The sequence below is a fragment of the Tupaia chinensis genome, unplaced genomic scaffold (assembly GCF_000334495.1).
Source record: "Tupaia chinensis unplaced genomic scaffold, TupChi_1.0 Scaffold000152_1, whole genome shotgun sequence".
NCBI lineage: Eukaryota > Metazoa > Chordata > Mammalia > Scandentia > Tupaiidae > Tupaia > Tupaia belangeri.
This window is the reverse complement of record NW_006159623.1, coordinates 1,679,288-1,703,019: the sequence shown is the minus strand read 5'-3', so window position 1 is coordinate 1,703,019 and position 23,732 is coordinate 1,679,288. Positions and strand designations below refer to the sequence as shown.

Below are 23,732 nucleotides of genomic sequence, written 5' to 3'. Positions count from 1 at the left end.
TTATTTTTACGTTGTTTCCTAATCACGTACGACTAATATAAGAAAACTTTTTTAAAAATTTGCTACAAGGCATGTGTGCTCCCCAGAGAGAGACAGAGAGAAAGTGATCACCACCCCTTTGTGACCACACCAAAACCCCTTCTCCTCCATTCTCTTCTTGGGATTCTGGGCACGCACAAACAAGCACCTTGGTGTTTTTCAAGCCACCGTGTCCAGGACTCAAACCACATACTCAGAAATATGGAATCTGGCCACCTTAATCACCACACTACCTGGCTGGCCTGAAAACTGTATTTTTGTTTTAAAAGAGATTTTTGCTAGAAGGGATGTGCACTTACCAGTGAGACAGAAAGAGACAGAAATTGAGAAATCACTCCCCAGGGGGATGGCCATGCCGCAATCTATTCTCCTGGGATCTTGGGTACGCACGTGCATGTGCGCACACACACACACACACACACACACACACACACACACACGTGCCTGGCATGAGTTTTAAGTCACAAGGTCCAGGACTCAAACAATGGTTGACTACATGGGAGTCCAGCGATGTAATCATTACATCTGCAGGTACTGTAGGTATCTATTTTTAAATGTTGATGTGGCAAGAAATCATCAGTCTCAGTAGTTTTTAGTTGATCTTCTCTTATTATTTAGATAGGCAATCATAGCAATAGTACATGTGTTTTTGTCTCTTTCTTCTGATTCCCTCTAAATATATACGCTCCAAAAACGGCCAGTTATTTAAGATAAAAAGCTATAAATGGATACAACAATGCTTATTCAATAAAATATTTATGAAGCAAAACTTACTGAGGTGAACAGAGAACTTGAAAACAGTAATATCAATCTTTTTTGTTTCCTTTATTCAGGACACAGCACGCACACGTACACGAGTGAGAACGAGAGAGAAGAAAGGAGCATCCTCCACGAGGTCCGGTCTAAACCAAGATGCCTGCTTTTTCTTTCTCCTGCCCACTGGGTCCTGGGCACTCGTGCATGTGCCAGTGTACCTCAGGCTGACTGGGCTGGGATCCGAACAGTGGACACTGTGGGGTCCAGCCTCTCTCGAACAGTACATTACTGCTGCACATGGTGCTGGCCTAAAATACATATCTTATAACAGAGAAGCAGAAGCTGGATTAAGGAGGAAAAAGTTGCTGTTTACTACTTTTACCTGAATCGTTTCATAAACACTGATCTTCAATGATGTGGTAAAATATTTTCAAAAGGTGAAAAACAAAAACAAAAACAAAAAAAACAAACAAACAAAATTCTCAGATTTTTGGCTAAGATTGAGTCTAAAGGCAAGACAAAAATTTATTTCTGGAGGCCGGCAGGTGGCGTAGTGGGTAAGGGTGCTGGACTCCCACATGGCCAACTATGGTTAGAGTCCCGGACCTGGAGGCTTGCTTTCTCACTTTCCCTCTTTCTGTTTCTCTCTCTCTCTCTCTGTCCCTCTCTGGTCAAATTAAAATAAATAAATAAAATAAAGTTAAATAAAATAAGTCTTAAAACATATATTTCTGAACCAAACTAACCATTAATATACCTATTTTTACCATGGACAGCAGAAATAAACAGAATATAAGATTGAGTGGTCAGGGGAACTAGCAGTTAGCATAATGGCTATGTCGCTGGACTCCCACGTAGTCAACCATGGTTCGTGTCCCGGAACTGGTGGCTTAAAACTCACGCCGGGCGTGTGTACGTGAGTGCCCAAGATCCCGAGAGGAGAATGGAGGAGAAGGGACTGCGGAATAGCCATCCCCCTTGGGGGGTGATTTCTTGCTTTCTGTCTCTATGTCTCTCTCTGTCTGGCAAGCGCCCACACCCTATAGCGAAAACCTCTCCAAAAAAAAAAAAAAGATTGAGTGGTCAGTTCTTACTCAAATGAAAATTCTGAAGGCTAGGACATGTTGAGAGGTGAATGGATGTAAATGAGAAACAAATGAAATAAAGGAGGCGACACCTGTCTGAGAGCAGGTAAAACAGCTGAAGACACTGGTAGGTGAGCTGGCCCAGTAACAGTGACTACGTGCTCTGCAGGGAGGGCCTCATCTCCCACGGTGGACTGCAGCTGGAGGCCAGCTCTTGCAGACTGCAGACATGTGTGCATGCATACGTGAGTGCTTCCGTGAACAGGATCCTGAGAGGACAAAGAAACGGAGGAGGGACTAGGGTGTGACCAAGTCCCATGGCAATGTGGTGGGGGATTGGCAATGCTTCCTTTCTCCCTCTGGCTCACCTGTACCTTCTGACATTGATAAAAAGAAGACCCTAGCTTATAAAGACGAAGACTTACAGATGGCAGGACTTAAACGGCACTAACACTGAGCTGTTTTTGCTCACTCCCATCTCCAGTGCCTGATGGCAGAGCACCTGACCTGACAGGCATGCTGTAAGACCTTACTTCATGAAAAACTAAACAAGGGGAAAAGGTAAAGGCTCCTGTGGTGAATGCTAAAAATATAAACAGTGTAAATACGGCATCAGCAGGTCTAGTGCTACTGAAATGAAGAGGTAGCTACTGATTTTGAAAGAAACATGACAGATGAAATGACTTAAGTCTTTATACTGGATCCTACAAATGTGCCTAATTCACTCCTCCAAAGTGTAGTTACAGCTATATTTTGAAGAAAAAGCAGCTTAAGTAAATGTTGATTCAGGAAAAATCGTAAGTTGACTAGGATTTTTGGAGGTCCGTCCCTCACGCTGTGACGGTGGTACCTCGGTTACGTGGTACAAAATATTCCAGGATGACCTGCTTCCGGGAACAGAGCCTGAGTTTGCTTGGTTTTTAACCACCCATATCAAAAGGCTTTACACTTCGCAGACTTTACAAAAGATTAAGTAGTCCCTCCAAGGGATAGGATTAATGAGCTAGGTAGACAAGTTTAATTCTTTCCTAAGGAATCCAAACAGAAAATTTAAAAAGGGGTTATATCGGTCCTCTCTTTTCCTCTGATTATCTCATTAATTAAATGTAGCCTCTTTTGGTGCTAAAAATGCAACGTAGGGGTCAGGAATGAGGTAATTTCGGGCCAGCACGAGGTGAGGTCATTAAGGCGCTGAATTCCCACATGGTGGACTCTGTTTGCCTCCAGGACCTGGCGGCTTAAAAATCACTCTGAGCGAGTGTGCATGTGTGCTCAAAAATCCCTGGAAGGGAACAGAAGAGAAAGGATTGTCAAGCAACTTGTTTCAGAGGATTAATTAACATTTATTTATATATATGTGTGTGTGTGTGTGTGTGTGTGTGTGTGTATATATATATATATATATATATATGTGCATATATGCTTATAGATATTAACTCCATCTTCCTCGGCTGAACAAAAGCTACAAAACACCAGTCAGAACAATGACCGGCTTTTCACTGGAATTAGTATTTGGTAGAGGCAAAGTTTCAGAAGTTTTCTAACTTTAACTTCGACTGAACTGATTTATTTCCCTAAATGATTTAATATATTTAAAGGACAAGTTAAATTTAGTTCTGAAACTCCATTTATTTCAAATAAAATATGGGATTAAAATTTCTATAGAGGACCAGCAGTTGGCATAATGGCTATATCGCTGGACTCCCACGTAGTCCCAGTTCGAGTCCCGGACCCGGTGGCTTAAACTAACACCGGGCGCATGTGCGTGCGTGCCCAAGATCCTGAGAGGAGAATGGAGGAGAAGGAATTGCGGCATGGCCATCCCCCCTGGAGGGTGATTTCTCGTTTCTGTATCTCTGTCTCTCTCTGCCTGTCTGGTAAGCACACGTGCCCTATAGCAAAAACCTCTCCAAAAAAAGGAAAAAAAATTTCTATAGTATATGATTCTATTTTTCTTCTCCTTAGCTCCCTCTACCGTCTCTGAAAAAGATAAACAAGTGACACATTTACAAAGGGCTTTCTATCTGCTGCCCTTGCTGTCTTCATCCATGTATCCAGCCAAGGGTGGATAGAAAAGGTTAAGTTGTTGTTGACAGGTGCTATGTGGTTAGGTCGATGATGTTCATATTTGTAGTGAATAGTGCAGACTTTCCAGTCATTATTCCCTGAACAACAGTTGAACTGCTATTTACATGGAATTACATTGTATTAGGTACTACAAGTAATCTAGAGATGAATTAAACCGTAGGAGAGGAAGCGCTTAGGTTATATGCAAACACTACGCCACTTCACGTAGGGACTCAAGCTTGTGTAGATTTTGGTATTTGAGGGGGTCCTGGAACTCTGGACTCCCATGGATAATGAGGGATAACCGTATTAGTTTCAATGGATTTTAGTTTTGAACTGTTTTAAAGGCTGCAGAAAAAGAAATCATGTCTAAATTTGAAAGGCAAAAACAACAAAAAGAAACTTGACAAATATTAATAGAATCCAGTAAAATCAAACTACCCATATTATCCACCAAATAAGGTTTTTCTTGAGGGGAAAAAAAAAATCCCCATCAGGGCTTTCAAGTTCAGTAACTACTGATTTTAAATATATTCTATGTAATGGTGCCTAATGTAATAAAACATTTAAGACTCATTAAAAATCGTAAGGAGAAAAACAGGCTTCCCAGATGGTCAGTTCACTAAATTTATTTTTATTTGTACCGCCAAACTTTTATAAACTTTTCCCTCTTCTTCATAATTAATATAAATCTCACCTTCCTCAATACGTTACATAGACACAGATGCACAGATGTATAGAAGCAGAAACAGAGAACAAAGTTCTTTGTAGACAGCTTGGTGAATATGCTGTGACCAGAGAGCAGCAGAGACCTAACCCTGGTGTTCTTGTGGGAGCAGTGGTGCCCCATTCATTAATGCAGCATTTGTGGCAACACTGTGGAATGTAACTATGGTGGAAAACAAGAATCAGGTGGGTTATTTTTTTCTTTTATTTTGAGAGGTTTTTGCTATAGGGCACGTGTGTTCACCAGAGAGATAGACAGACAGGAAAAAAATGAGAAATCAGCCCCCAGGGGGGATGGCCACGCTGCAATCCCTCCTCCTCCATTCTCCTCTCGGGATCTTGGGCACGCATGCACACACGTCCGGCTTGAGTTTAAGCCACCGGGTCCAGGACTCGAACCACAGTCGACTACGTGGGAGTCCAGCAATAACCACAGTCGACTACGTGGGAGCCCAGCAGTTTAGCCATTACACCATCTGCTGGTCCCAGAATCAGCTGTTTTATAAACAAGGTATCTCTCTTGTTTAAAAGGAAGTTTATTTCTTCCATGAGAGAAAGAGACAGCTAGCCCCCAACAATCTCTTCATGCCACAGTCCATCCCTAGCCTCAGCCAGCCAGGATCACTAGCGCATGCCCCGTGTGTGCAGGGAGACATGAGGACGCAAACCTGGCTACCACATCGTGGAGCATCATCTTACCACTGTGCCACATGACTGGCCAACAAGTAAGATTTCCTGATGGAACCGAGAGAACATTTCTCATCTGAGAAAATGGAAGGCTAGAACTGCCATGAACTGAGATAGAGAGAATGTAAGAGGGCTAGCCCCCAACAATCTCTTCATGCCACAGTCCATCCCTAGCCTCAGCCAGCCAGGATCACTAGCGCATGCCCCGTGTGTGCAGGGAGACATGAGGACGCAAACCTGGCTACCGCATCGTGGAGCATCATCTTACCACTGTGCCACATGACTGACCAACAAGTAAGATTTCCTGATGGAACCGAGAGAACATTTCTCATCTGAGAAAATGGAAGACTAGAACTGCCATGAACTGAGATAGAGAATGTAAGAGGGACAGGTTTTGAGGAAAGCAGAGCATATCCTTAGGGTTGGGAAAGTCATGACATATTTTTCTATGCTTTTCCATGCAAAAATATGTCATGACTTTCACGTCAACCCAATAGTTTCAGACATACTGAGTTTCAGATAGTCAAGTAAAATTGTCAAAGGCAGGGACCAGCAGATGGTGTAATGGTTACATCACTGACTCCCATATAGTCGACAGTGCTTCGAGTCCCAGATCCAGCAGTTTAAAACTCATGCCGGGTGTGTGTGCCTGAGTGCCCAAAATCCTGGGAGGTAACAGGAGGAGAAGGGATTGCGTGTGGCCGGCCCTCATGGGGAGTGATTTCTTGCTTTCTGTCTCTGTCTCTGGTGAGCACATGTGCCCTATAGCAAAAATCTCTATTTAAAAAAAAAAAAATTACCAAAGGCAACTTTTTTTTTTTTAAGGTTTTCCCATAGGGTGGCTATACTCAACAGACAGAGTTTAAGTGAAATCACCCTCAGGGGGAATGGCCATGGCACAATCCCTTCCCCTCCAATCTCCTATCAGGATTTGGGCATGCACATGCACAAACACATGTAACTAGCATGATTTTTAAGCTCCTGGGCCTGGGGTCCAAACCACAGTTGACCATGTGGAGTCTAGCACCTTAACCACTATCCCACCTGCTGGTCCCCAGAAGGTACTTTTAAACAAATCAAAAGCTTATGAAGAACTTACTAGGAGAAGATACAAATTTGGAACAGTCAGCACACACATGGTTTTTAAGCCATGGACAACGTGCGATTAATTACCAAGAGAGTAAATAGACAAGGATGAGGGAACCACTGAGAGACTGAGAGAAGAGGAGAACTCAGCAAAGGAAGCACAGAAGGAGTAGGAAACATACCCAAAGTGTGGTATCCTGGACGTGAACTAAAAAAGCATTAAACAGGGAGTGGTCAACTGCCTCGAATACCAGTGAAAAGTCAAGTAAGATGGACAACAACTGTTGACCTGGAGAGCAATCTCCATGGAGGGGCGGCAAAAGCCTAACAGGAGTGGCTGTAAAAGAATGGGTAGAGCAGCCATGAGGTGGTGTGGTGGTTAAAAGTGCTGGACCCCCACATGGCTGACTGTGGATTGAGTCCTGGACCCGGCAGCTTGAGACTCACACCAGGCATGTTTAGGTTCCCAAGTCCTGGAAGAAAATGGAGGAAAAGGGATTGCAGCGTGGCCATACACCCTACGCGCACGGCCCTCTCACTGTCTATCTCTAGCGGAGCACGTGCCCTATGGCAAAATTAAAGAATAAAAAATAAAAAGAGAGAGAGAGAATGCATAGAGAGAAGTAGAGAATATGCTAGCAACTGCTGGATGGCTTTGGGTCTTAAGGAAGCAAAATAAGGTGCAGGTGATAAGGGAAGTGAGGCCACGATTTGTTGGGGTCTCCTTTGCTTATTTTTGTTTTGTAAGGTGGGAGAGATATCCCTGTGTCGATGAATTGTTCGTTTGTTCTCACATGAGGGTATACTGGTTACCATAGAGAGAAAAAAAATAAAAAATATATAAAAAAAGAAGAGGGCAGACTTCCTCAAATATTAACATTCGAAGCATTAATAATGATGATAATAAAAAGTTTGCTCCAGCTACAATGGCACAGCAGGAACCCAAGGCTCTACGATGTTGGAAGCTATGTGGAAAGACAGGCTCCTGTTCCTAGGCTGACCTGTACAGCCTAGGCAAATGTGGAGATCACGGCAGAAGACCCTGCTGAGACTGTGCGTGTGTGTGTCCAGGAAATTTAAATAAATTAATTAAAAAGATTTTACATCATATAAGATTAAGGGATTTTAGAATATCAGTAATTGGTTTGATCATTAATACTCAGTTGAGAATCTCTCTTTCAGGAACAACTACTCTCCTTTTGAGCCCTCTGAATGTGTTTCTTTCCCTCCCCTAATCATTAAAACTTTGCTCAGATTTCTTTAAGTTAAAACTCCACTATATCTTCCTAACACTACAGAGCTGTCTAACTAAAAGCAAGCTGATGTCATTTCAGTGTGTAAAAAGCATTCTACCTCCTTACAGACTGCAGGACTATTATCGGAATAATGAAAAAAATTACCCACGGTTTCCGTACCCTAACACGCTGTTCTGTTACTCACTTTTAATCCAGCGGCGTAGCCCACTGGCTGCGGGGCAATGTTGGACTGCCCGGCTTCCCCTACAACCACGGCTAAGCCGAAGACCTCCTGGAAGGCATCTCGCACGGCAGCAACTTTCACTTCTTTATTTGAGGTCACTACAATGTCCAGTTCCCCTCCAGATTCTACAAGAGCCAAAAGAAAATTTCAATTCCAAATTATGACAATAAAATCCTCATAATGACTACCATATCATGTGGCATCATTTTAGTGACAAAGTTGTTACCAGTGTCCTAACACCATGCAAGATAGCTGAGGAAACGGAGGCTAGTCAAGTCTTGCCCAACCTAATACAGCTACTTAGCACCAACGTCAGGACTCAGATCTTGAGCTGCCAGACTCTGAAGTTCTCTTTTTACACACCGTCTGGATACAACCAGGTATGTTTTCACTCTTTAAGCTAATACCATCTTACTCCAACATTTGCTCCAAATCACATCTTCCCTGGAATTTCAGAAGTTACCATGAACGATGGGTAATACAGGAGAGACGAATATACTGTTTTTCTTATTTCCTTCCTCCATGAGGAACATCTCTCTTAACCCTAAATAAGGACTGTTCCTTCAAGCTTCAGTTCAAAGAGGCTTTCATTTGTGATAAATAATCCTACTTTCAATGATACCGTGGGGAAATTATGAGAAGAAAGTTAAACTGTGTTAAAACCCACTTCTAATAGTTCTTGTGCTTTCTTGATACATTCTAAACTGTTTTATGAAGTAACTTCTAGAATATTTGTGGAAAAATACTGTAGGTTTTATCTTGAGCTTTGTCAGATCAAAATTGTACTGCTTTTGCTGTCAGTAAACTGTCAGCTGTTTTTGCACTCAGTTTTATCACTTTTACAGTTAACGCTAAGATTATATGTTACTGTAAGTTCTGATATCTATAATAAGAAAAATTTCATTTCTGGGTCTTTCTTCCCCCCCCCTCAGTTTTACACCTTTTTCTTTTGTAAGAGAATTATTTTTTCTCGCTGTAGGGCACATGCACTAGCCAGAGAGACAGAAAGTGAGAAATCACTCCTGGGGAGGAGGGTGGCCACACCACAATCCCTTCTCCTCCATTCTCCTCTCAGGATCTTGGGCACACACGCACACATGCCCAGAGTTACACCTTTTTCTTGATGTCACTGGCCTGAGAAATCACCTTGGGTTTATCGTTTACTAGCTTTATTACCTTCAAAAAGTCACTGGGCTTGTTTCATTGTAGAAAAACAAGTGCCTCAGAGAGCTTGCTCTACCCATCAAGTAACTGCTTCTGGGGCCAGCAGTGGCATGCTGGTGAAGGCACTGGACTCCCACAGGGCTGAATGTGGTTCATCCCAGACCTGGAGCCTTGAAAATCATGCTGGGTACGTGAACGCCCGTGCCCCAAATGCAGGAGAATGGAACTGCAGTGTGGCCATCCCTCAGAGGGTGATTTCCCACCTTCTTTCTCTCTCTGTCTCTCTGCAGTGACACACAGATGGTAAAAACCAAAAATAACAAAAGCAAACAAGAGTGTCAATAGTGGGTAAGATAAAATTCATATAAAGCAATGCTAACCCGCATTTACAGTTAAAGTCAGTTACTACGATTATAATTCATACTGTCTTTACTTTTCCAAAGTTCATTCTATGGACTTTTCAAAACTTATGTAATGGTAATTAAGAAAAAGATGAATGGAGAACACTGAACCAAGACTGACAATCAACGTAATACAAGAATACGAGCACGATTTCCACTCATGACATGACTGGTGGAAATGAAGGGAATTACAACCGGCCGCTGACTGGGAAGCGCCCTGTACCAAGGACGGCCGACGCGAGTCCTCCTCTCGTACGTACTGATATACGGGGCCATGCCGGGGTCCAGCGTGGTGATCATGCTCTCCACCGAATGCTTCGTCTTGTCGAGCACAGACTTCACCACGGGGTTCCCTGCCACTCCCTGCACAGAGCAAACGGAAATGCTCACTACGAGCAAAGAGCATCCTGATCTTCATGACTGTAAAGAAAACTTCTGGAAGTTTCCAACGGATCCCAGACAAGTACTTTCATAAACGATAAGAAAAATGAGGTCATGGAGATGTCAAGGAAGTTTCTAAATGGTCCTCCCAGTTTCTCTTCCCATCAGTCACACGCAGAGCAGTCTGCAGACTACATGTGAGCAGCAGTGGCCCGAAGTATGTATATTTTACATAATATCTCTGTACATGCACACACGTGTATATATTATAAACACAAGTACATAAACACACATGCATACACAAAAGCTTATATATAACTGTTTCATTTGTATTTATCTATGTAAAAATATAGGTAAAACTTTTCCCTCAGGGTCCCAAATAAAGACTGTAATCAGGTATCTATACAGGTTCATAATTTGTTCCCTAATTAAAAAAATGAATATAGTAAAAACAGCTTTTATTTTTATCTCCCAGAATGGTTACCTTAAGATACAGTATGTTGCTATAGTCTACAAACGTTTCTTCATTATTCCTACTTCTTGTTTCTCATTTTGCTCATTCCCGAATTCTCTGTTTTGAGCCAGACTTCTTCTGGATGCTTACAACCACACAGCTAAACAGAAGGAACCAAAGCTGAGGGTTCCCTTTCTGTGCTGTCCTTCCTGGAAGAGGATCTGAACAAAAACCCATGGCTCTCCTCTTCCAACCCACCTATACACAAAGGTGAGTCGGGACATGGAGAGTTCATAATACTGACATGTAAGACTGTACCCAATCTTATGCTCAATATTAGAAGTACCAACTACTATTTACAAGCCTTACAGAGTTGAACTAGAAAGAAAAAGCTATAGTCTCTCTCAAAAAATAAATAAATAAAAATAAAAGTAACTTTTAAAAGTACAAACAGAGCATTTTATACACCAACAATGAACAGATCAAGACAGAATCAAAGAAAGCAATTCCACTTACAATAGGCACATAACAAGTAAGATACCTAGGAATAAGCCTAACCAAAGAGGTGGAGGATCTCTACGAGTAAAACTATGAAAAACTGCAAAAAGAACTTGGGTATAATACAAAAAAAATGGAAAGACATCCCATGTTTTTGGATTGGAAGAATCAATATGATCAAAATACCAGTTTTACCCAAATTAATTTACATATTTAATGTGATTCCAATCCAACTGCCAGTAATATTCTTCACAGAAATGGAAACAACAATTATAAAATGTGTCTGGAATCAAAGAAGACCCGTATCGCTAAGGTAATACAGTGCAAGAATAAAACAGGAGGCAGAATCTAATGAAAGCAAATACAAAGCAGTCGTAATAAAAACAGCAAGGTACTGGCACAAAAACAGACAAATTAAGGGAACAGAATAAAGAATCCAAAAATAAACCCCAAATCATTCAGCCAACTGATCTTTGTCAACGGGTACAAGTCAATGCAGTGGAGAAATTGAAGCCTTTTCAGCAAATGATGCTAAAAGAATTGGATATCCATCCACAGAAAAATAAAACTGGACCCCTATCTCTCACCATTAAGAAGAATCAACTCAAAATAGATCAAGTACTTGAACGTAAAGGCTCACACTATAAAACTACTAATAGAAAACTTAGGGGAAACTCTTAAAGACACTGGAGTAGGCAAAGACCTAACATAAGATAGACATTGAATATCCCCACTCAGTTTGAACCAAATGTCTGCACTCTATGACAAAAAGTGGAAAGATATGAAAATTCAACAGTAGAGAGGCGAAGTGCAGCTGCCAGGCACTGTAAGGGAGGAGAGTGGGTGGTAGAGGGTGGGTGTGAGATGCCAAGGGAAGAAACATTATTTTTAAAAGAATTACTTTATTTAACTTTATCTATTTACTTATTTATTTATTTAAATTTGACCAGAGAGGGACAGAGCGAGAGCGAGAGCGAAGGGGGGGGTGGGGTAAAGTGAGAAAGTAAGCCACCAGGTCTGGGACTCAAACCACAGCTGGCCATGTGGGTGTCCACTGCCCTTAACCACCACAGCACCAGACAGCTCCAGTAAGAAACATTTAACAGACAAAAAAAAATGTGAAGTTTCTGCTGGGAAGAAACACACACACACACACACACACACACACATACACACTCACATTATGATGGAGACTTTATATAAAATGTGAATTATTCTGAAAAATTTATTGAATGTTTGATACACAATAGAAGAGATGGAAAAAGACAACACGAAAATAATGGCCCTTATCTCGAAATATCTTTGCCAGCTCATGCCTTACTTGAAAACCTCACAAGCCTATGTATGTATTCCAAAATATGAAAATTAAGTCAGACCTCTACTCCATATAATAAAGTATATTAAGTGTAAATATAAATAAATAAAATGATAAAAGAACTAGGAAAATAACAAAGCAATGTATCCTTCATTGTGGTGAGAAAGGTATTTTTAGCTTAAAAAATGAACATGCGAAACAACTGAATTAAGGGAACAGAATAAAGGAGAGTAACAGAAATGAGTATTAAAAATTTAAAAACTTCTGAACCAAAAAAGTATAATAAAAAAATTAAAATATAAACTGAAAATAGAAAAAACTACAACAGGAAAGTGTATAGTAAACCATCCTTACTATAATGTGAGCTCTTACAAAATTACTGAGAAGGAAATCATACCACCTTAAAATTGGGCAAAGAACATGAGCAGAAACAAAAAATACAAATGGATGAAAAATTGCACAGAAAAAAATGTTCCAATTCAGCAGCAAAGAAATGCAAACTAAAACAAGGTACTACTTCTTGCCTATCAAATCACAAAATACTGTATTTTAAATTAATCAGTGCTAGCAGGTGAAAAAATGCTGTAACCATGCCTTTTGGTATAACCTTCCTAGAGAACAGAACATGTCAAAAATTCTTCTATGATGTATACATATTTCAAAAGATCACACTTACACAATTTCCTACATAATCTACTTTGAGTTACAAAAAAAAAAGTTTCAGGAAAAAAAATGTATCTATTCACTGACTGCAGTAGGATATGTAGCCCCAGCTAGGTGCTACTTTATAGGATGCGTAAAGTTAGACTTGTGTTCATGGAAATGTGTGTGTCACCTCTGTTTGCTATGAGGGTATTTGGATTGATTAGGGTCTTCGGTGATTCAATAAAATGTGGGGGGAAAACAGTATAGAAAGCAAACATAGATACCAGAGACAGTGTGGGAGGAGAGCAGGAGGTGGCAGAGGGTAAGAGATAGGGAACCAAGGATGGGGGGAAAAAGCAAAACATACAGAAAACAAGAAACGGAAGATCATTTGCTGACAATAGCATGTTTGTTGATGTGCTTGATTGAGACAATATACAGTGTACTCTGGATGGAAAATCTCATTTTGTATGCTGTAATGATGTACAGTGAATGAATGCAAATAAATAAAAAAAATAGTTATTACAAAAAAAAGATCATACTTACATGATAAATACGTGTAATCTTTGTCAATTAATGTATGTTAAATAATTAATTTTTAAAGAATTATTTATTTTCTTAATTCGTTTTTTTATTCTTAGTTATTTTAAATTTGACCAGAAAAAGACAGAGAAACGGAAAGTAAGAAAGCAAGCCACCAGGTCCAGGACTTGTACTGCAGTCGGTCATATGGGAATCCAGCTCCTTTAACCACGCCACCTGCCAGCCCCTAAATAATGAATTTTTAAAAAAAGAATTATATTTGGGAACAAGCGAAAGCAGTAATGGCTATGTTGCTGGACTCCCATGTAGTCGACCGTGGTTCGCGTCCCAGACCCAGTGGCTTAAAACTCATGCCAGGCACATGTGCGTGTGTGCCCAAGATCCCGAGAGGAGAATGGAGGAGAAGGGATTGTGGTGTGACCATCCCCCCTGGGGGGTGATTTCTTGTGGTCTGTTTCTAATGTCTCTCTCTGTCTGTCTGGCGAGGGCATGCGCCCTATAGCGAAAATCTCTCAAAAAAAAAAAAAAAAAAAAAAATAATTATATTTGACCCTAGTTGTAGTGGCCCTCATGGGAATGCAACGCTGTGTGGAGGCTGAGGTGACCTGGAGCCCCAGTTTGGTTCCAGCCCGACCTAAGCAGGCTGGGTGAGGTTGGAGGTGCCTGTGACCCTAGCTAACTGGGAGGCTGGGGCGGAGGATCACAACATGGTGAGATCCTATCAAAAATGCCCATCTCGGGATCAGCAGTTAGTGAAATGGCTACGTCACTGAACTCCCTTGTAGCCGACCACAGTTCGAGTCCCGGAACCCTTAAAGTCACGCCGGGTGCATGTGTGCCCAAGATCCCGAGAGGAGAAGGAATTGTGGCATGGCCATCCCCCCTGGGGGGTGATTTCTCACTTCCTGTCTCTCTGTCTCTCTCTGTCTCTCTGGCAAGTGCACATGCCCTATAGCAAAAAAAATAAATAAAAAAAATAAACCATCTCTCTCTTGCCCTTGTGTGCTCTCTCTCTCTTTCATATAAAGGAAAACAAAGAATTACAGTTATAATTTTGCCAATAGCAAATTAGTGTAATAAGTCAAAGGAAATATAATATTTTGCCATGAAAATATACATTTCTGAAGCATATCCAATGGCTGGAAAGATATTCTTAATATGTTGGGACCAGTAGATGGTGTAATGGGTACGTTTCCGGACTCCCCTGTAGTTGTAGTTGACTGCAGATCGAGTCCTGGACCTGGCGACCTAAAACTCATGCTGGGCAAATCCCGGAAGGAGAATGGAGGAGAAGGGATTGCACCATGGCCATACCCTTGGGGGTGGGGTGTGGGGGGGTGACTGCTTGTTTTCTGTCTTTCTGGTGAGCACACGTGCCCTACAGCAAAAATCTTTCAAAAAAAAAGAATATGTCTTCATAGATGTTTAAAAGATTGAAAGCAACTGTAGTAAGCTACTATTATAATGTTTTAATTTTTATTTTTTTCCTTATGCCACTTTGAATTGTCAAAATATTCTCTAACAAACATCTGTTAATTTCATAATTAGGAAATTAAATGTAGTTTTAAAGTAAATATCCCTTACCTTAATAAAACCCCAGAGTCCGCCAGCTGATGCTTCATCCTGACCTCTGCTAATTCTCGGGTCTTCCTGCTCTTCTGGGAACGTAATGGCAGATGTGGTTCCAGCTCCTTGTGCCACAGACGTCAAACTGGCTTGCTGAGTAATGGGGGTTGGCAAAATACCTATTTAATATAAAAAAAAAAAAATGTGTAATTTACTATATAAAAAGATACAGCATATAAAGTAGCTCAAAACAGCTTTAACAATGTAACCATACACTCAGGCATTTCAGGATTAAGTTATGAACTCAAAGAATCACCCAAACCTTCATAAAAACACAAATTAAACGGAATTCCAAAAGAGAAAGCACTTTACATAGGCTTATATCAAGTGTCCTAAAATGGACCAAAGAAAAAAAAAAGACATTAAAGTGTTCTGCATGCCTGAACTATTTTATACTTAGATGTGAACAGCTATAGTTCCAATCTCTGTAATCCATAAAAAAACCAAACCCCTGTAACAATCACTCCACATATTCCAGCCACTACGCTTCAACTCCAAAAGAAACTCACACGTTCACAGACATGAGGGTAATACTTGTACTTGGCGATACAGTTCATTTGTAAAGGTAGATAAGCAAAGCTGGATTGTAAAGATCACAACAAAGTGCCCTCTTTTCCCTCAAATAAGGAACAGGCAGGAAACAAGAATGAAGTTTTGAGAAATGGCTTTCCAACAAATATTCAAGAGAAGCAAATGAAAAAGATGTGGCTGACTTAGGAAAGCGATCCAGGATCACCGACTTTGCACACATGAGCCTCTACTTGGTTTCGGACTGTTATCGGACTAAACACACACTCCTCGCCGCACCAGTCAATTCTGATCTTGTTTTTTTAAGTAAATGTTCATAGCAGCATTATCCAAATAACCCAAAAATGGAAAAGACCCAATATCAACTGATAAATTGAATAAATATTAATAAAACTTTGTGTATATATGTATTAGAATAGTAATCAGTCGTGAAATGAAATGAATTGCTGACACAAGCCACAATGTGAATGAACCTTGAAAATATGAATGAAAGATGCCAGTCACACAGATCACATGACACAATGTCATTGACATGAAATGCCCAAAGTATTCCAAATCCATAGATACAGGAAGTAGACTGAAGGCGGCCGAGGCCTGTGAGATTGGGGGAGCGGGGGAAGTGTGGAGTGTCCCAATCAGTATGGGGTTTCTTTTTCAGGCGATGAATAGGTTTTAAAATTGATTACGGCAATGGATGCGCAATTCTGTAAATAACTACTGACTCATACACTTTAAATAAATGACTTGTGTGTGAATCAGTATCTCCATAAAGCTGTATAATTAGAAAAGAAAGAGAATAAGACATTCTCTGTAGCCATTCTCAATAAGAGAAAATTACCTGTTACTGGCGGTGCAGAAAATGATGGCATCAGAGGCGTCTGGGGAGCTCTCCCTGCGTGTCCCCTTGTAATGTCGTAAGTTGAACCGACAGAAAATCCTGATATAGGAGGACCCGAAGAGGGTGCAGACATGAGAGCACTTGGGGCAGAAGTGGAAGGTGGGAAGTGGGACAGAGGAGGGTTACCGAAGGCAGCTGACGAGGAAACGGGAGGGGGTAGCGAAGTAGCAAGTGGCGGAGCAGAAGGAGCGGGTGAAGGAGACACCAAAGGTAGCGGGGAAGGCTGAGGAGTGGAATAGGTGTGTGGAGGCAAAGACTCCATAGAGGATACATTTGGAGAAGGAAAAGAACTGGTTGCAGCTAAAAATAAATAAATTTAAAAAAAAGAAGTGGAGAGAATAAAAGTGCAAAATTAGAAATGCTTTTATTTAGTTTTCACACTACCTCATTAATTTTTTCCTGCGAAATTTATGAGTATAATAGACTGTACCTCAAGAATAACTTTTAAATGCATATTTTAAAATATACAAGTATGTGGGGCCAGCAGGTGGCATAGTGGTTAAGGTGCTAGACTCTCACATGGCTGTCCACAGTTCGAGTTCTAGGCCCGATGGCTCAAAAATCATGCCAGGTGCATGTGCGTGTGCACCCAAAATCCCAAGAGGATAATGGAGGAGAGAGGACTGCAGTGTGGCCATCCCGTCTGGGGGGGGGGGGATTTCTCACCTTCCCTCTCTGTTTCTGTCTCTCTCTCCCTTTGGTGAAAGCACACGCCCTATGGCAAAAAAAAAACTTAAAAAAAAAAAATACAAGTGTGACTGAGTGCAAATGACTCTCAACTTCCCTACGTAAAAGCAGCAACTGTATGAAATGACATTATGGCATTGCTCATGAGTAGATCTTTGATCTTTGCCTTTCAGTTCATTTGTTTTGGTGTGTTTTTAATAAAATGAAGTCCTTTTTTGATCCTGGATTGAGCATTAAAGCCACACACTGAAGGCTCAAAAAGTCAACATTAGACAAAGCGAATACATCCCTTTTAGAGTATCTTCTTCATCCTGAGATGATTTATAATCAATGTGAACTATAAATCATTTAAGTCTACTGGAAGCAAATTCTTGTTTTACTTTAAAAATGACCCTACTCATAAACACAAAAGGCTATTTCTCTTCTTCCTGACAAAGTGAGATTTAGTATATGCATTATGTTTACAATAAACTTTGAGTAAAGACAAAAGCATCTTCACTATCATCCCCACACGCTAGGTGCCAGACGACTCACACACCCAAAGGAACTGGGGTGGAAGACATGGCAGCAGCAGCCAGTCCCACGGGATTCGGTGGAGGAGTTCCAGGTGGTGTTGTCTCTATTCCACTCTCTTCCATCATTTTTTTTCAATTACGGTGTACTGTAAAAACACAAAAATGTAGTATTATACCCCAAAATATACATTTTAAAGCTTAGAGAAAAACTACAAGAACAGTCATAAAGAGACAAATGTCTGTCTTTACTATTTATAATGCACTTATTTCCAGATGAATGGCTTTGGCAGAACTCCTGAAACACTGTACAAAGGCCAGCCCTGTAGCGCAGTGGTCAGGTGCGGTGCACTGGGAGCTGGATTCCACAGTTCCACCAACCACAGTTCCAATCCTGGCCCTGGCAGAAAATAATTAGCAATAATCCTGGCAGAAAATTATTAGGAAATAATTCCTGCTTCTCCTAGCTCCCATTTTAACAATAAAATATATCCAGAAACAGTTAAATGATGTCTCAGATTTTAGAAAAGTTAACACAGTGAAAATACTACTAAGTAGCAGGGTTTTAACAGATGACAACAGATTATGAGATGCATAAGAATGACCTTAAAAATAACAAATGTTCCTACTATCCGAGGTGGCACACTGGGAGGGTGCCATGATGAAGTGACTGACGCTGCAGGGGAGGCCCACCTAAACAGGCTGAGCACGTTGGTCCTCGCTGGGGCAGATGACGCTGACACGGCAAGAAGACAGTTAACACTCAGTCTCCCGGTTCCCTGAGAGAAAGGACAATGGTGAAATAAAAACCTTTCTTGGGACCAGCAGGTGGCATCATGGTTATGTCTCTAGACTCCCATGTAGTCGACTGCAGTTCGAGTCTCGGACCTGGTGGCTTAAACTCACACTGGGTGCGTGTGTGTGCGGGCCTAAGATCCCGAAAGGAGAATGGAGGAGAAGGGACTGTGGCATGGCCACTCCCCCTGGGGCGCGATTTTTCGCTTTCTGTCTCTCTGTCTCTCTCTGTCTTTCTGGCGAGTGCATGCACCCTATAGCAAAAACCTCTCCAGAAAAACAAAACAAAACAAAACAAAACAATAAAAAACCTTTTCTCTCTCTCTTTTCTATATGCCCTCGTTAAAAAAAAAAAAAAAGATATATTCATACAAATTTCCAAGTCCATCTCAAGTATAAAATCAACTACTAACTATGCCAATTTGTTTTGGATGTTCTTATTAATTTATATTAAGGTCAACTGCTTGCCAAGCACCATACAAGTGCCTGTGGAGGTACAATGGTTGGCCAAAAAAACAAATCCTTAACATCGAATACAAGAAACAATCAATGTAACGCCAATACACAATGAGCCCAAGTTATATGCTCTGAGGTTAAGAACAGAGTTCTGCTTCACAGGAGTATGATTTTGACTTGGAGTTTCCAAAAAAAGTCACAGCTAAACTGAGCTGAAGGATAAACAGAACCGCATTAGCCAAGGAAAAGGGGGAAAGGCAGGGAATTTCATAAAATGCAAATACACAGCAGGTGAACAGACAGTATAAGAGCCCTGGAAGGTGGAAAGAATAAGATGCAGTTAAGAACACCCATGTGACACGCATCAGAAAGAAAAACAAAGACTAGAGAAAGAGGCAGGAGCCCAGGACATGCTGAGCTTTTTATACCAAGTTAAGAAGCTGGGTTTTTGTAAGAACAGGAAGTCACTGTAGAGCATTCAACCTGACAGTGGTACATTTGCCTTGTTTAAACTTTTTTGTCAAAATTTTAGATTCACAAGAGAATGCAAAATAGTAGAGGTCTTGTGTACCAAAACTCAGCTCCTCTCAATAACCACATCTTAAATAACTACAGTATAACGATAAGGACATGGACATTGGTATACTATGAACTAAACTTTAGTCCTTATTCGAATCTCACCTACTTTTAAATTCATGTGTGCATGTGTGTGTGTGTGAGAGAGAGAGAATGTATATGAGAGTGTAATTCTATGAAGTTTCATCATCTTCACCAACTGGAAATAGCATCCACCCTGGCTGGTATTCAGCTCTGCTCCATCAGTCCAAAGAAACTCCCTCAAGCTAACCCTGTTATATCCTCCCACTAACCATAAGCCCAGCAACCACTCATCTGTTCACCATCACTGTCTCATTTCACGAATGGCACATAAATGGAATCATTCGACATGGAACCTTATGAGATTGGCTTTTCTTCATTTAGTACAATGCCACAGTGATTCATCTATGTTGTTCCATGTATAAATAGCTAGTTCTTTTTTATTGCTAAGTAGTATTCCACTGCATAGATATACCACAGTTTATCCATTTATCTGTTGAAGGACACTTAAGATGACTCCAAAAAATTCATATTTGTGTTCTGAAAAACATTTTTTGGGGCCAGAGTATGTAAATTGGGCCACTGGGTAGAGTGATTATAGAGACACCATTAAGAAAGAAATAGAAGCAGTTCAAATAGTAGGCACTAACAACTTTGGTGATTTTTACCAGAAGGGAGTGATTAAACCACCCAAGGGTCACTTGGCAACATGTGGAGACATTTTCGGTTGTCACAATTAAAGGTGTACTAGTGGCATCTGGCAGGTAATGGCTAGGGATACTAATCAAAATCCTTCAATGTATAAGTCACACACAATAATTACCTGGCCCCAAATGTCAACAGTGACAGAGTTGAAAATCTCTGGCTTAGACTATGATGATGACGGTGAAAATGGAGAAGAGTGGGAAGATTCAAGTGTGTAGATGTAAAACTCAGTGGAAAACCAGATATGAAGACAGAGACGGCGAGGGCTCCACTTCGTAATTGGATAGTTGGTGATACCATTCACTAAGCCAAGGAACAGGCAAGAGGTCAAGGTATTTAACTGATATGGTCTCTTTTCTTTGGGAGGGAGGAGGCGAGATTATGAAGTGCTTAGTATTTGACATGCTAAGTTTAAATTCCTTGAAACACCCAAGGAGAGACACTACCCAGGTCTGGGTTTTAGAGGCCACCCAAAGGTGGGTGTCGTCAGTACTGACCATCTCTAAAGCCTTTTTCTTTCTTTTTTCTTTTTTTTTTTTTTTTGGAGAGGTTTTTGCTACAAGACGCGTGAGCTTACCAGAAAGACAGAGACAGAAAGCGAGAAATCACCCCCCGGGGGCATGGCCATGATGCAATCCCTTTTCCTCCTTTCTCCTCTCGGGATCTTGGGCACACACGCACATGCGCCTGGTGTGAGCTTAAGCCACCATGCCTGGGACATGAACCACGGTCGACTACATGGAAGTCCAGCGACATAGCCATTACGCTAACTGCTGGTCCCCTCTAAAGCCATTTTCTGAGATGAGAGAATCTAAGAAGAAACTACTGCGGGAAAATATAACTTAAAACCAATCCTTGGTTTACTCAGGTATAAGACAAGCTTGCAGAGAATGAGATGACCAGAAAGATGACCAAAACAAACAAACAAACAAAAAAACCCAAAACCCCAGGAGATTGTGCTGCCCAGAAGCCAAGGCTTTGGTTTTGCGGTAGGAACGGTGCGGTAGAACTGTAACAGCATCAAACGCGGCGTAGAGGCCAAACAGGACATCATCTGAAAGGCGAACGGACCTGCCCAACTGCAGATGAACTCAGAGCTAGTGCCAGGGCAGGAGCGGGGATAAAGTCAGCCTGAACTGGACTGAGCAACGGCAGGCGAGACGAATATGTCCACCGCCTTCCAAAAGTGTAGCTGGGATTGTAAGGAAGGATCGACAGCACTAGGAGAGGAAAGGAATCCTGGAGACCAAATCCATTAATTCAGTATCTAGACGCCAAAGGCAGAAAACGGGGACCAAAATGCCCTCTCTGGAGCTACCGCTTCATCTCCTCAGGTGTTACCCGGCCATTCATCCTCCTACCATGGTTGGTGGGCCGTCATATTTAACCATAATCCTGATCCTTAATGGCAAAGAACTTGCACAATGCATACAAAGCCATAGCATGGACTAAATGATCATTTCTTTCAGTGTTTAAGAGCTTTGCTATTTGTAAATCGGCTTACTGCAGGACTGGGGTAAATTCTGCATGCATAAACATACCAGTGTCTATTAAAAACAAAACAAAAAAATCCCGCTATGATAAGACAACCCTGAAGCACTGGAGTCGGTAAAGGTTTTAGGTCTCCAGTCTCTGAACAAAAAGTAGAATTAATGTATCAACATTAAGGAAAAAGTGATGGAAATGGCTTGGAAAGTTGAACGAGGTCTGTCTCTGACCATCCTGTATTCTTTCCATTTGTTTTGTGCCTTGTTTTGTAGAAACAAAGAAGAGAGAGAGAGAGAGAGAGAGAGGAAGGAAAGGGGAAAAGCAGATGGTTACTTATAAGGATACAAGATACACTTTAAAACATGAAGCCATTACTTCTGTGGATACACTGGTGCTTCACATAGCCTCTACCACCAGGCAGTGAGCACGGTTGCAGAGTCTGAGTTTTCTCTCCAGTCTCAGCTCTGATCCTAAAATAAACTTCTATAATTGTTCACTGAGTTAAGGAGTGGCTGCACAGGAGTGAGACTAGGACGTCAATATGCATCACAAACACAGAAATGCACATGCGGTCTCAAAATAACTACTTCGAGTGTTGAAAGTCCCCCTATATACACACTCATCTAGGACATGGGCTACCCTGCAAAACTGCCTGAAGCGGGTCCCAAGACCAAACAATGAGCCCAGAGAGTGCAAAAGTCCTCCGGAGCGGCGCTAGACACCAATCAGGGGAATGAGCTTCGTCCCGTTGCCGTCCGGTTGGTTTGTCGACTCTTGGGCCTCCAGGGTCGGAGTGGCCTCCCCTCAGGCTCTGCCACGTCTCCAGGCCGGGAAGGGCCGGGCTAAGGTCCGTGGGCGTGTGCCGCTGGTGTCTCCTGCAGCTAGCGCGCTGGACCGGGGGTCCGATGACCAGGGGTTCGGGCCTCGGTCCCTGGACAGAGTCGAAGGGCGGGTCGAGACCCCCCTGAACCGCACCCACAGTGCAATCCCGGCGGGAGCTGCTCGCCACGCCACGCTCATGCCTGCCTACTGCTCCCCGCACAGTTCCACAACTGGCGCCCGGAATACGCGACGGGGGGCTCGGAAACGACCCTCGCATCCTGCGGCGCCGGCCGACCCGCCCATCTTCGGGGACTGCACCCTTCGGGGTCTGGCTCTGGCGCCCGCATCCCATGCCACCGCCCTCGTGCACGCGCGTCGCTGCCAGGCTGACGCTCACCTGGGGTCCCGAGAGAGCTTGCGTGGCAGCTGAAGAGTGGGGATGGGGAGGTCGGGGTGTAGGGTTAGGGCTTGGAGGAGACTAGTAAAATGCAGCCCTGAGCCGTCCCTGCTCGCCCCGCCCCAGCTCGCCGGGTCCCCGCGCACGCCCCCCTCCGCCTCCCGCGCTCGCCCCGCCCTGTAATCATCCCGCCCGCCTGGCACCGTCCTTTAGACCTCCTGGCACCGTCCTTTAGACCTCCGTGGCCTTCTGGGTCTGGACGTCGTGCTCTGCCTCTCCTGCTTCTACGAAGCGCTCTGCAATTAGAGCTGCGCTCCTGTCCACACGGCAGCGCCCTGAGATGGAGCGGAGTCAGCCAAGGTCATCCAGCCCAGTGATCAGTTCTAGGGAGGACCCCGCTCCAGATGCAAGAGACTGAGCCAGTATGGTTTCAGAGATGTGCAGAAAGTAGCGGTTGTATCTGGGGAGAGGGGTCCGGGGAGAGAGGAGAAAAGGAGCAGTTCCCGTACTAATTGTTTCCTAAGTACCTGTGTTGCAGATTCTTTGTAAATTGGAAGAACAAAGACAAAGATTGTCAACTTTCTTATTATATACTGCACCTAAAAAAAAAGGCCCTAAGCCAGTTGATGTTTCATAAACTGCATTAAATAAATCAATAAATGGAGTCCAATGGGAGAAAATAGGAATTTGGGTCTGGGAACAGTCCTAATGCCATTTTCACAGTTGCATACCCTTGTACGGTCACTTACTCCCCTTAGGTCTCCATGACTCCTTCTGTGAACTCTTATTATCCACCCTCCTAACTCAGGTGGTAACAGAGTCAAATAAAGCATATGAAAGCGCTTTTTAACCTTAGTGTTAAATACATGAGAAAATGCTGTTTCTGTTATTTTCC

The 23,732-nt window shown here is 42.3% G+C and overlaps 1 protein-coding gene across 4 annotated transcripts in view; it reads right to left on the bottom strand.

Annotated features, from left to right (window-relative positions):
- PRRC1 (proline rich coiled-coil 1) overlaps positions 1–22,945 on the bottom strand; it is a 35,444-nt gene extending 12,499 nt beyond the window's left edge. The window contains exons 1-7 of one of the 4 annotated variants that reach the window (XM_014586640.2): positions 22,838–22,945; positions 18,207–18,356; positions 17,604–17,726; positions 16,319–16,678; positions 14,911–15,071; positions 9,751–9,853; positions 7,887–8,050 (exon numbers count right to left, since the gene is read on the bottom strand). In XM_014586640.2, the coding sequence (XP_014442126.1) occupies positions 7,887–8,050; positions 9,751–9,853; positions 14,911–15,071; positions 16,319–16,678; positions 17,604–17,706 (891 nt within the window). In that variant the 5' untranslated portion in view covers positions 17,707–17,726; positions 18,207–18,356; positions 22,838–22,945. The other 3 variants (XM_006145536.3, XM_006145537.3, XM_027770690.1) reach the window with 3 other exon arrangements.
- Positions 22,946–23,732: the final 787 nt, after the last annotated feature.